The 13,643-nt window shown below is 39.3% G+C and overlaps 1 protein-coding gene across 6 annotated transcripts in view; it reads right to left on the reverse strand.

Moving 5' to 3' along the window:
- The window catches only part of fbrsl1 (fibrosin-like 1), a 358,399-nt gene that overhangs the window by 276,966 nt on the left and 67,790 nt on the right, over positions 1-13,643 (reverse strand). For all 6 annotated transcript variants that reach the window (XM_051921559.1, XM_051921560.1, XM_051921561.1 and 3 more), the window contains exon 2: positions 10,080-10,185. In XM_051921559.1, the coding sequence (XP_051777519.1) occupies positions 10,080-10,145 (66 nt within the window). In that variant the 5' untranslated portion in view covers positions 10,146-10,185. The remainder of the gene's footprint in view (positions 1-10,079; positions 10,186-13,643) is intronic.

Below are 13,643 nucleotides of genomic sequence, written 5' to 3' on the forward strand. Positions count from 1 at the left end.
GAGACCCAAATGCGTTGGAGAGTAAAAAAGGCAGAAAAGAGATTATGAAAGCAGTGGAATTCGAAAAGCTCAAACAAACGATGGCGAGATACATATGCAGAGAAAGGTACAGAATATAAAAGCAGTAAAATTCGAAAGTATTGTAGTGTACCAGCCAGGTGGAGGGCTTTTTGGTTTTAAGTGACTGTTAGGTCCGATTGAGGGAGGGCGGAGTACAGCTGGAAGACTGATAGCGAGGTATTGATTGATGCGGTAAGGGTGGGCGTTGGAGAGGATGCTATAAAGTTGTGTTTGGGGTTAGGAAGTCGCCAATTGTTCAAGTAAAACTTTTGTGACACTTTATCATGTCAGTCGCTACAGTATCAAAGAAAAGATAGAAAAGATCGCATTACCACAAACAAATGGTGATTAATCATCAGAACCAGGTGTAATTGAAAAAATAGGACAAATCGAGTTCAGAAATAAAAGGCAAAGAGTAGACAACAAAGTCTTTTCGCATTCGCATCATTCAATGCACAAAACATGGATTTACACAATAATGGAACATACACTATGAGAATCTGTGGTCCCGGAACAGTTAAAGGAACAACAAGTTAAATTTCAAAGAATACACAATTCGGTCAGGTATATATTGATGATCACGGAGAAGCGATGCAAATTTTAATAGGCAAAAAGAAAGGTAATGTATATATTCTGTGAGTAACATTACACAGCAAAGAGATCGTGATATGCCATTCGTATTAAAATGTTTACAGTTTACCGTGAGAATAGCTTTTGCTGTGACAATCAATGAATCACAGGGACAAACATTAGAAAAAGTCGGATTATTTATTAGAGAAACAGAAACAATATTCACTCACAGGCAGTTATACGTTGTGTTGTCACAATGTGTCTCCAAAAAATATTGTTTTTAATGAGGCTTTAAAGTAAAAGTGCAAATAATGGAATTGAAGCAATTCCAAAGGAAAAAAAAAATTAAAAATTGTATATCCGATTAACCAAACACAGGGGTTGGCGAGCGAAGCAAGCAGGGGATGAAGCCCCCTAGTAAATAATATAAAGAAAAAATAATGCACAAAAAATTACCCTGAATTGTTTGTAATAATCAGGCTACAAAACAAATAACATTTTGTTCTGTGCTTGTGTTAAGATGATTTATTCTGAAGGTAAGAGAATAGGGCAAGTATGAATGGAAAGAAAAAATACAACCATAAATGAATTTCACTGCCTCAATCCCCTGGAACACTTTTCATTTTAAAACAATCCCAAGTTGAGATATAAATTTAAAAATGCCCTGCTGTGGTACAAGCAGGGTTCTGTGACTCTTATTTTCTGTAATTTACTACTACAGTATTTGTTCTATAGGGAAAGAAGCACCAGGAGAGTCTATTGAGAAGAAAAGAATTTCATGCTGAAAGATAGAGAAAAGCCAAGCAAAATGACACCTTTTATTGGCTAACTAGAAAGATTACAATATGCAAGCTTTCGAGGCAACTCAGGCCCCTTCTTCAGGCAAGATGTAATCAAGAAGAAGGGGCCTGAGTTGCCTCGAAAGCTTGCATATTGTAATCTTTCTAGTTAGCCAATAAAAGGTGTCATTTTGCTTGGCTTTTCTCTACATTCATAATGGCTAACACGGTACAACACCCTAGTACTACATGCTGAAAGATACCATTTTAGGTAGGACAGAATAAACACAGGCATCATGGCTTCCTTTAGACACCTGCTGATGTCATTGCTGAGGGGTCACATGTCTGCTGCATTTCACCTCTCAGACCAGATGCCGTATGGCAGCGCTGCCACAAACTTCCGGTCATCATTAGAACTGTCAGATTCATCTAGCATTTCAATCTTTATTTAATGTCTGAAGCCTAAAATCCAAATGACTACAGTATGGTTTCCTGCATGCGCTCAACTCTGTGATCACCTAAAATGGTTTTTAACACCAGGAATCTTCATTAATATTTATAATATTTTGGGCTTTCAATTTTGCTCAGTCAGTGATGTACTTTACCAAAGGTGTAATAGGCACTTATGATTTGTAAGTTAATTTGCACTAAGATGCGATCCAGATAAATAAACATTTCTGTTTTTTCCACCAATGAACTGTACCATACTAGAAAGCTTTACTAGGTAGCTCTGTACGGCTCAATTTGCCTTTGGATGGATACTACTCCACCTTTCACAACAGCAAGAAAGAACTCGCATACACAATTTGATAAAAGTGGTGACAAAGAGATTGAAGATAGAAATACATGATTTGCGGAGAAGCAATTTTTATTAGTTGTGGTAATCATCGCCATCTTTGTCTTTCTGTTGAAACACTGGGAGGATTAAGATGTTTTTAGATTTTTTGCCATGTGGTGTTTCTACTGGTCCTTAGTGTATTATCTATTAATGCAACCACATATAAGTGGAGCACACTGGTGGGCACCATGACAGACATAGTCATTTACAAACCCCCAATACTTTGGAGACTGAACAAACTATCATCATTAAGTGCTGAGGAGAAAAATGTCCTGACCAGTTCCAAGAGATTGCTGAGAACAGGGCAAGAACTATGTTTTCTCTCTTGTGAATTTCCACAAAGAAACAGTATAAAGCCCACATTTTTGGACTACAGCAGCAGTGATTATAAACAAAGCCAATGCCACTATGGGACGAAATAGCATTTCTTTCAGTATTGAAGTTAAGCCTGCCAGTCCTCTGTCTCCTTATTTAAAACACAAAAGATCAGCTAATACTGTAGATGGAATTTAGCCATCAAAACAAAATGCATTTTTCCTACAATTGCCAGGAAAAAAAATGTTTTTATAAAAGAAAACAAAACACTGCCAATAAAGAATACTCAAGACACTAGTCATCACAAGGTAATGTAACCATTGTAATTAAATAATAGAGTAATCAGGAAGAAGGCAAAAATTATTAAAATGGATGTTTAATACTCTCTCTTTCAAGTTAGAACTATACATCTGAAGACCATCTATCCATTTTTGGAAATGGAAATTTTCTTGGCAACATTGGACCGCATACTGAAATGTTTGTCCTTTACAAAACATCTTTTTTCCTTAACAATCTTGCTTTTCGAGAGGGTATGAACAAGAACTATCACATCAGTTATGCCTCACCTGCTTACATTTAAGGATGCAGGTACACTGTTTTGCCAGAATTAAGAAGCGAGGCACTGCTCAGTTATGACACACTAAACGGGTCACTTTTACTATCTCCTACACAACAACATTAAAGGGATTCCAGTGTTATCACTAATTGTGGGGTAATTTTAAACTCTTGACTTGCCCTGTTACTGTTTTTCAACTTTTTTTTACTTCACAGATTATTCATAGTGTTCAAAATTACATTTCATTAATCTAGCACAAGCACCACAGTAACACCACTTGCTTTATGTACTATCAGAGGAAGATCAGTTGCTGGGCAACGCATATACAAGTATATTTAATACGTACATAATGAAGCACTGTTGGCCTACTTCTAAATAAATTTATTCATTTTTTTTTAAACAAAAACACAAGTAAAAATAGTGCATCTACTTAGAAGATGAGTAAATAATGAGACCATAATTTAAAAATAATGAAAGAACTGCTAAACAAAATCAGAAGAATAAAAATTATACCATACCATTTTCCAAATCTCTTTAATCCTGAGCAGCATCACAGGTTACTGGAGCCTACGCCAGAAAGCACAGGGGTGTTTGAATCCCTGGATAGGGTGGCACACTAAACAATACATTTCTTTGAAACCAAGTATAACATGGACAAGTATGAAAGAGCTAAAAGATACTACTCTGAAGAGATGTAGAAAACTCAAAATAAGTTTTTGAAGAAGGCAGAAGAAATGATGTAAAAGAGACAGCCAAACAGTGGTCAATGGGGAGCAAGGGAGATTAAAATCAATATTGGGCAGAAGGAAAATGTTGTTCATTAAACAACATAATCAAGTCAAGTTGGGGAGCATGCACTGGTACAGTGCGTTGCCGCACCCACTACAGCAACGAAGCAACTCAGGATCCTAGTTTGCAAACCCCCAGGCAAACACGTGGTCCAGTCCCACCCTCCAGAAAGTGACCCACCATCTGCCGCAGCCAGGTGGTTACGGTGGGCGACCCCTTGGCCTGGTCCAGCCACTCGGGGTCCCCAGCAATGAGGATCTTACTAGCCGGATCACCCTTGGGGAAACGTGCCACATGGCCGTAGCGACGTAGACTGACGCTTCCTCACAATGCAGGTAATATGCCTCATCCGGTACTCCGTGAGCAACTGCTCATTCGACACAAAGTCAAACCAATGGTACCCAAGGATTTTTCAGAGAGACACAGAACCAAAGGAGTCCGTCTTCGTCTCAGGTCATTGGATAGCGTCCGTGTCTCACAACCATATAGCAAGACTGGAAGCACCAGGACTCTAAAGACTTGGGCCTTTGTCCCTTTGCATAAATATCAAGAGCGCCACACAGCCCTTTCCAGCGACCTCATGACCCCCCCCCCCCCCCCAACCTCCCAATCTGTCTACTGACTTCATAGGTAGAGTCACCAGAGACATGAATGTCACTGCCAAGGTAAGTAAACCTCTCGACATGATCAACACTCTCTCCACTGACAGAAACACTGCTGATGGCTGTGCCCAAGAGGTCATTAAAGGCCTGGATCTTGGTTTTTATCAGGACACTAGCAAGCCCAGACACTCAGACTCCTCGCTCAGTCTCTCAAGTGCGATCAGAGCCTCCATTGACTCCGCGAAGATCACAGCATCATCAGCAAAGTCAAGATCCGTGAATCTTTCTTCACCAACAGATGCCCCACAGCCACTGGACCCCACGACCCTGCCTAAAACCCAGTCCATACAAGCATTGAACAGAGTAGGAGCAGAACACACCCTGACGAACTTCAGAATTAACTAGGAAAAACGCAAAGGTTCTACCTCCACTCTGCACAGCACTCACAGAACCAGTGTACAGGCTGGCCATGATATCCAGCAACCTTGAGGGGAATCCCGAGAACCCTCAAGGGATGTCCCACAGGGCAGCTTAATCAACTGAGTCGAACGCTTTGGTGAAAATCGACAAAGGCTGCAAAGAAACTCTGCCGATATTCACGATTGCTCTCCAGTGAGAACCCTAAGTGCCAGGATGCGGTCGAAGGGAGACTTCTTAGGCATAAAACCAGACTGTTTCTGGTCGCTGGTAGGTAAGCAAGTGATCACGGATTCCTATTGATGACAACCCTAGCAAGGACCTTACCTGGCACAGAGAGCAGTGTTGATCCCCCTGTAGTTGCTGCAATCCAGGCGAGTCACCCTTCCCTTTCCAGAGAGGGAACGACAAGTCCCATTTTCCAGTCAGTTGGGATGAGACCAGTCCTCCTAAATGGAAGCAAAGATTGCTTGCAATGACAGGACAACAGCCTTACCACCCAGCCTGGAGAAGTTCACCCCAGATACCACAGATCCCTGCAGCCATTCCTCCCGCCTCTGCTGGTTCACTACTTGTGCAATCTCAGTGAGATTGAGTGGTTCACAGCTAATTGGAGGATCAGCCTCAAGAACCGTGGACCCAGAGATGTCCACATCCTAGCCAGAAGATCAGCTTTGAACAACTGCTCAAAGTAGGCCAGCCCCAGCAAGTCACAACTGCAGTGTCATCCGTAAGGACCATTCCATCAGTTGCCCTGACTGCAACTCTCCGATGAACAGATTCAGATGTGCATAATGCTTCGATTCCTCTGTAAGCAGGACGTGGATCGCTAGACCACAGATGGTGAGTCACTTGCTCACAGATTCCTCTAACAAATGCCTCTTTATCTGCCCTCAGAGCCCTCGCAGCCATCCCTCTCAGTTCCCGGTACAGACCAGAGTTACCATTGAGCCGTGCTCTGCGACTCCTCTTGAGACGAAACACCTCCTTCTGGGAACACCGGTAACATCAACACAACCCTCAGCAACCTTCAGGGGTCTTGTCACAGAAGGTCTCCCACATCACATTAGGATTGGCAGTCGTACCCAAATCTTGTGTTCTATTTTGTCTATTATATCTACTCCATATTTTGACACCCATTGCACACCCAAACTAAATGGAAGTGGATCTCTTTCTGAACTGCCTTTCCCAGGATTTGTCCCAACTTTTTTTTGTTTTTTTAGGGGGTAGTTTTTCTTCTCTTCTTAAGGAGTCAAGGCTGGGAGGCTGTCAAAAAACAGGGTCTGTTAAAGCCCATTAAGACATTCCTTATGCGATTTCGAGCTATACAAGAAATAAATTGTTGTAAAGTGGAAGCCAAAAAGATTCACCACCAAACACGAAAAAAAAACAAAACAAAGAGAGGATAGATTAATATGTTAGTTTTAAAGATGAATTGGACAAATACTTTGCCACTGTAGCGTTATGTTCTCAGTATGAAAGGATGCCTGCTGCACTTTCTACATTTTTACATTTCACAGTGTCCAAAATCTAAAGTATTTTATTTCGACCTTATATTACCAGCATGTTCTTTCTGCCATTTTCACAGCTAAATGAACTGTCTGATTGAATTTAGTGAGTAAGAGGTGCCTCAGTGACAAGCTTAGTTATGAAGAATATTTTACATTAATTTAAGTCAAAGATAAAACTAGCAGCTTGGGATTTTGCATAATTTTTCATTACCTCAGTGCAGTTCAATTCTGTTCAATTTTTTTCCCCTCCATGAAAGATTTTCCTTCTACATTTTTTACAAAAATTGTCTTCATTGGTTAAGAAATTCAGAAGGCATATGATACAGCTAAGTGCTCATTAAAGTCTTATTTAATGGGGGAAGCTCCATCTGAGCTGTCATAATCTGAATAGGTTTTATTTCCTTTAAATACCTTTGTTACGCTATCTGTGTGATCCACTTTTGTATCCATTTATTTATTTAGCCAATACTGATTTGGTATCACTATGAGGGCCACAAGTCCACAGAAATAGCTTTACTATGATACATATGGCAAAGCCTTAAGGGTTTGGTTTCAACAATATTACAGCTCAGAAATGCCAATAACCTCCAATATGCAAAAGTGAGTGTAAAACTTGCCTTCAAACGACATAATACGAATATAAGTATCTATGGTTGTTAAGCAGACCATAAAGCTAAAGGTTCAAAGTTCAGCACTGGCCTCCCTTGTGGGCGTCAACAAGTTATGAATATTTATGATTTTAGGTATGGTGGGGTAGGGATAATGTGGCACTCTTCATATATCATACCTACTGTACAACAATTCCCACAAAGGTCTACAATTGTTTTGTGTGTGTGTTGTGTGTTTTGGGGTGTTTGGAAATGCTCATAGTTTAGATTTTGAAGAGAGACAGGAATCACAGATACAGCATATACACAATAAAAAAGCCCATTAAATCTAATTAACTAGATATGCAGTATGCTCATCTATATAAACTATGATGTAATACAGCCTAAATGTTGCTCATGACCATTTTGATAATGGTTCATAAACTGATCTTTTTAAAATATTTAGTACAAGTATTTCCTGCAGTTTTTGTATAGGGTCACACAATGCTCAGTTCTTTACCTGACCATACATCTTTACAAAAACACTGTTCTTAACTCATTAACACCTTTTAAAGATCACAATCACTAGAGAGGGAGGAGACGACAGGGGTGGGGTTTGACTAGTGGGCATCACAATAAAGTGTCAGTGATTAAAGATGAAAAATACCTATTTTGAATATCCAAAGGTTTTCCTTCACTCACTTTAACATGAGTGAGTGAAGGATATTATGCTTATCTTTGTGCAGACATTTCTTGCTATTACTATTACAACTACACATTGATTAAGATTGCTTGTTTAAGTTTTCAGTAACATAATAAACATATATCATATTCTCACAGAAGTGTTCAACTGGGCTTTAGTAAGAAAACAAAAGGTGCAAACCCACCAGTCTCATGCTGCCTGTTTTGTCTACCCAGTGAAGGAATACTCCCAGAGGATTAGACAGGTCTTGTATGAATCTCATAAAAGGGGGGCACCAGACTTTGTTTTGTTGTCTTAAATGACCCAGGTGGTTGCTAAGGGAACTGACCCACATGAGAGAGTGAGAAATACAGAAAAAGAAAGGAGAAGAGGACCACAAGGACTAACATACTTTGCTGGATCTACTGCATTTCGACAAGGGTAATACACAGCCTAAGTGCCTCTCAATGTGCTACTCTAGTTTCCTTGAACTGGTATCATGAAATCTATTTCATACTAGCCGACGCCTGCCGTAGCATATGGCGGTGTAAGAATAGGAACGGAAAACAGTGAGAAAGGAATTCAGAAATCAAGAAGGAAATAAATACTTCTTGAAAGACGCAGTTGTGCATAGGTGTTCTGGTGGAGAAGACAGATAATGAGTCGAAAGATCTAACCATAGAAAAAGCCACGTACAACTGACTGTGGCTGAAGACTGGTATCAGGTCTGTGCTCTGGTCTTTGGGTATCCGACAGTGCATGTAGAATTTCCAGCCAAGCAGGATTACATGTGGAAAGTGATAAATAAATCAGGCTTTCTGAATTTACGTGGCCATGGCATCCTGGTAGTTTTGTTGCATGTATCTTGGACTTCCTGGAAATGTGGATAGTAATATGATAATTTTGCCTACACGTACGTTGTCTCTGTAAGGGAATAAAAGTGGGTAAACCATAGGATCGCAATTCATATTGAGCGTGGAAATCTGTTAACAGGAGTTGCCTATGGGATAGATGCAAATGTCCCTTTCGGCAGGAGGTTCGCTATCTTCTCTGTCGAAAATCGCAGCAACATCGGTGTGACATGTCGGGGCATTGTATCGGGCCAGCGTGGGGAAGGGTTTGCAAGAGGAGGAATATGAATTGAGAAATTCTATGTTGGCTGCATGTGGGCGGGACTGTTTTTGAAGTGGAAGCAGGACGAACCAGAAGAGGAATATATATGAGAGACTAGTTTTTCTATAGATACTACCGAATGCTCAATATGTGCATTACTGCTTATGAACTGCCTTACTGCATACTTGCAAAACAAACCATCAGCACTTATGTTCATAAAAAAAAAAAAAAAACTTCTTACTCCAATTCAGGCTTACAGAAATGCAAAACAATAATTTGCTGAAATTCAAATGAATTTTTAAGACAAAAACTATTCACACTCAGAGAAGTTGGATTAATTTAAGAGATTCTGAGATCTTCTTGAATGGCTGCACAGAAATTTTTATTCAAGGCACTGACTGGTAAAGTACCTTAATAATCACAAACCACATCAAGCTTTTTGGTTGCATTTAAGGACCGGGATATACTTGATGCTACATGATGCGTATGCTGCTGCTATGCAAGCAGGTGTACTTACTAAACTTGCATTTACTTTATGTAAATCGGGAGGATTCCAGCAGGTGGCAGTTGTGAAGGTGCAAAACAAAAAAAGACAGCAATAACAATACAGAAGATGGTATGTGAGAACTTTAAATGTATTGCATCATTAAGATGGGGAATATGCGACGCCGGTATTGCCTATGCAAGAAATGGATGAAGAAAAGCAAGATGAATAGTTTTGTATGTCAGTACTAAGTTTGCTGATTTGTTTCAACGCATCGAACCATTCATCGAACATCAAAGCACCAACATTGATCTTGTCACACTGTTATCTTGTAATGGCCCAATCCCAACTTTTTTTCTCTGACATTTTCTGCTTTGCATGGATGTATCTGTCTTGAATTTTCTTCCATTTCATTTTGCACGTTTCCACACCCACTTTCTAAGAGTTAGCAATCTGTTGCCAGCTATTCTGACAGGCATGTTAGTCACTACTGAGATGTTAACAGTAAACAACAATGCTGACATCATGTACCAAAACTTCAACACACACGCCATTCAAATCTTTGCTGGTACTGCAACTCGCACACGCACTGTGATAATTTCTCATAACGTGCTCAGAGGATGAGTCAAAAGAGTGCTGGGAAAGTGTGGCAACCATGATGAGTGCATGTAAACAATCTGAGCATCAAGTATAACCTGGCCTTAACAGTGTGATCAGTCAAATGCTCACCAACCCCACCCCCAAACACATCCTGTCACAGGCAGTAGAAGACCTACCTCACTAAGATGATCTTTTGGGCTGTTACGCTCTGCCGTTCCCTTCAAGTCCTGGTTCAAACTCATCTTCACTGTGTCCTCCTGTCCATGTAAAAGATCCTGTCCTCTGCAAGACATTAGATCAAGTGGTTAAAGAGAATTCCAAACGTAGCATGAATGAAGAAAAGTAAATACATGTGATATGGTGACATCATAATGCATCGTCAAACACCCTGTTAGCAGAGGGAAGAGAAAATTTCAAGGAGAATATTTAGGCATTGCCAACAACACTTCTGGATCCATTTCATTTGGTCAACCTGGAGGTGCACAATTGCATTTAAAACGGAAATAAGAAAAAAAAAACCCTCCAAATTGTAACAATGTTTTCTTTGTTTTTTTAGTGACATACTCATTGTCAGTTATAGCTTGATATAGAATGGTGGTACAAACTGGATTAATCTGATGTCAGGCCTTAAAGACAGTCAAATAACACTTACTACAGCAATCTAAGGATTTACAGGTAAAGTGTTGATTAAAATGAAACTGAAAAATAATTTCAATACACAAGTATATATTTCTAAATTTCTATACCTTGAAAGAAATCTCCCATAACTATTTTCTCAAAGTCTACTACAAAAAATATCATCATTAATCCTATCACATGACTACAATGAAGAAAATTATTGACATGTTTAACAAGGACCTAAACACAGAGGATTGTGAATGCTTAATAACAAAAAGACATGTTAAAAAAATACAAATCTTGCTAACCCCTGAAGCAAGTTAAGCTTGGAAAGCTAGAGGCAATCTGTCTGGTATTCTGAGAGCCCAAGTATAGACATTTTTCTCCTGAGCAGGTGAAACCTACCACATTGCTCCAGGGGCACATGTCTGGGAGAATGAAACAGATTAGCTCTTTTGGTCCTTATGCGGCTCTCTGATTGAGACTCTAAATTAGGGTGACTGCTGCTCCAATTAACCTTTTGCAGTAAATATCAATTATGGAATGGCAGCCTCTTCCAGAGCTTCTAGCCCCTCTGCGTTAAAAGGGAAATCAAATAATTTCACAGATCTTCTTCAATGTCACCTGGCCCTATAAGGCAAGGAAGCTTGTACAGTATGCCTTTCTACAGTTGGGCAAACAATTAAATATTAACACACATTTTTACTAATAAATCTAATGCAAACCCATAATAAAGATGATGGGTTGGATTAATAATATGGTGTACCTTGAAGCCAGGCATGGCCAGTTTTTCAGTTTATTAATAGACTTGTAATGTTTTAATTCATTTTTTTTTAAACTTTAGTTAAGATGCAGCTTTTAAGTGAATAAACTGTGTGACCAAGACTATAGAAAATTGCTTTTCATTTAACCAAGAGATTAGCATATAACATTTAGCTAGCAGACAGGCAATGATATCATGCTGCCAGGGACAGCTGGGGCAGGGGAGCAGATACAAAGAGAGAAGCGTTTTAAGGGCTAGTGTGGAAGGGTAAAAGATTGACAAGTCATTTTGGGCCAGGTTTGAGAAAACTTTAGAAAAACGGCTTGCATCAGCTAAGGCAATTTGAAGAGAATACAAATGTATTTTAGGCATTGCAATGAATTTGGGGATGCAAAAAAACATGCTAATACAGAGAACTATGACAGAAATACAGTTATCCCTTGCAGTTTGCAGTGGTTAGGGGCACAGGACCACCGCAAATACGAAAATCCACTAATATTTTTGGGCCCTTGATTGTACAGTATTCTAAGTTTACTGCACTATGCAAGATGCAAAAAGTGTGAGAAAACATGATCACCATGCAAGCAAAGCACAAGTGTGAGACAAAGATGTATGGCATCCCCCAGACAAAGTGCGCAACTCCACGGTTCTTTAGTGAACTGTACCATTTTACTAAATTTAACTTGTAATAAATGAGTGTGTATATTTATGGTAGTAAACAATAAAAATGATTACTATTAACAACAATTGAAATCCAACAAACATTAATCACAAAACAGTGCTGTAGTTATGAAATGAAATCACCTGTAAACAGCCTCCTGACAGACATCTAAAATTTTGTCCTACTGTGATGCTGATGTTAGTGAAGATTTGTAGAAACTGGAAGAGCACCACAAACAAAGAAGTTTTCCAGCCCAGATAATCACACAAACAAGTGGGCATAGTACGAGAACATTAATCAAGACGAGAGCTGCAATCTGATGGGGAGTAACTGTAATCCAATTGTGCAGTGAAGCGTTGAAAGAAAAAGAGACCAGGACAATCTTATGGCTCCTTCATAAAAGTTACACTTCATCTTGTTTAACACAGCAGCCCTCGTGCAACTGCAAAAGCTGCACAATGGCACAGTACTCTCAGGGCTGCCCTGATTTGCAGTCAACTTTATTGACTCTGCTACAAGCACTGTCTATGGTTTTCTGCAATAAGTCAGAAAACTCACAAAAATATTTACATTTAATTATTAACGACAAACCTGACGATATGCAGATCCATGAATCTTAAGGGGCCGACCTGTATTCAAATGTAAAACAAACGTTAGGAAGAAGTGTTTTCTGTTAAAACATTTTATGTTTAAGCTCAGTTTAAACAAATCAAGAGCCTTTAAGAAAATGTGAAATGTGGGCTTTTAGAGAGTTTGTTATTTAACTTGTACCTCATAGTTAGCTTAACCTCCTTAGCATTACATTTTTTCTCGAAAAAACATGTAACTAGTGTTACATTTCTTGGCATAGAAAAATGACATTAAAAACACTAAAAATACGAGGTCAGAAGTGTGAAAAGTAAAACAGTGACACAAAAAATAATAATAATGATGAATAATAATAACAACACAAATAATGCTAATACTGTATATGCTATCAAAATATGTCTTTTTGTGTGGTATATCTGGAAGCACAGTGAAATACAAAATCCAGTGTCACAGCGGGACAATAGTAGCATGATTCCTTTCCATCATGTCATCATCAGGATATAAATTCAAGTAAGTAAGTGGATCTTGGCAGTCAACCCTCACTTTTATTCCTGGCTGGCCCACAAAATCAAAATGAGGTGGTGCTGGTTTATTTGCAGCAAGGTCAACAAATGTTGCATCAATGTTGCTGAGAGGCTCCTCAACATCACACTGCTCGTGAAACACTTGGGCTGCTGAAGAACGTTTCTTACCAGACGTCATTATGACAACATGCTTACACGATTGCCAAGGTAATGCTCAGGGCTAATGCTTACATAAGACAAGCCTATACTGTTATCTGAGTAAAGCTCAGACCTAACGCTGTTAGCGCTGTTTTTTACTGCCCAAGTGATGATTGGGTCTAATGGCTAGGGAGGTTAAGTAACTTATGTTTGGACAGAAGAGCAAGACCAAGGATAAATTGACAGTTGGTCCGATTTTTACTACTAAACTTACTAAAAATAGCAATCAAGCCATGGTATTAAATAAAGCACCTATCAGTGTGATGCAGATGCATATTCACCTCTTTAGGAGGCAGATAAAATTATATATGCTTTCAAAATGAAAGGGTAACAGTCACCATAACCTTTAAGATGAGAATGTAGTGTTTTACTATGAAAAGGCAAGTTC

This window comes from Erpetoichthys calabaricus, chromosome 18, assembly GCF_900747795.2.
Source record: "Erpetoichthys calabaricus chromosome 18, fErpCal1.3, whole genome shotgun sequence".
Classification (NCBI taxonomy): domain Eukaryota; kingdom Metazoa; phylum Chordata; class Cladistia; order Polypteriformes; family Polypteridae; genus Erpetoichthys; species Erpetoichthys calabaricus.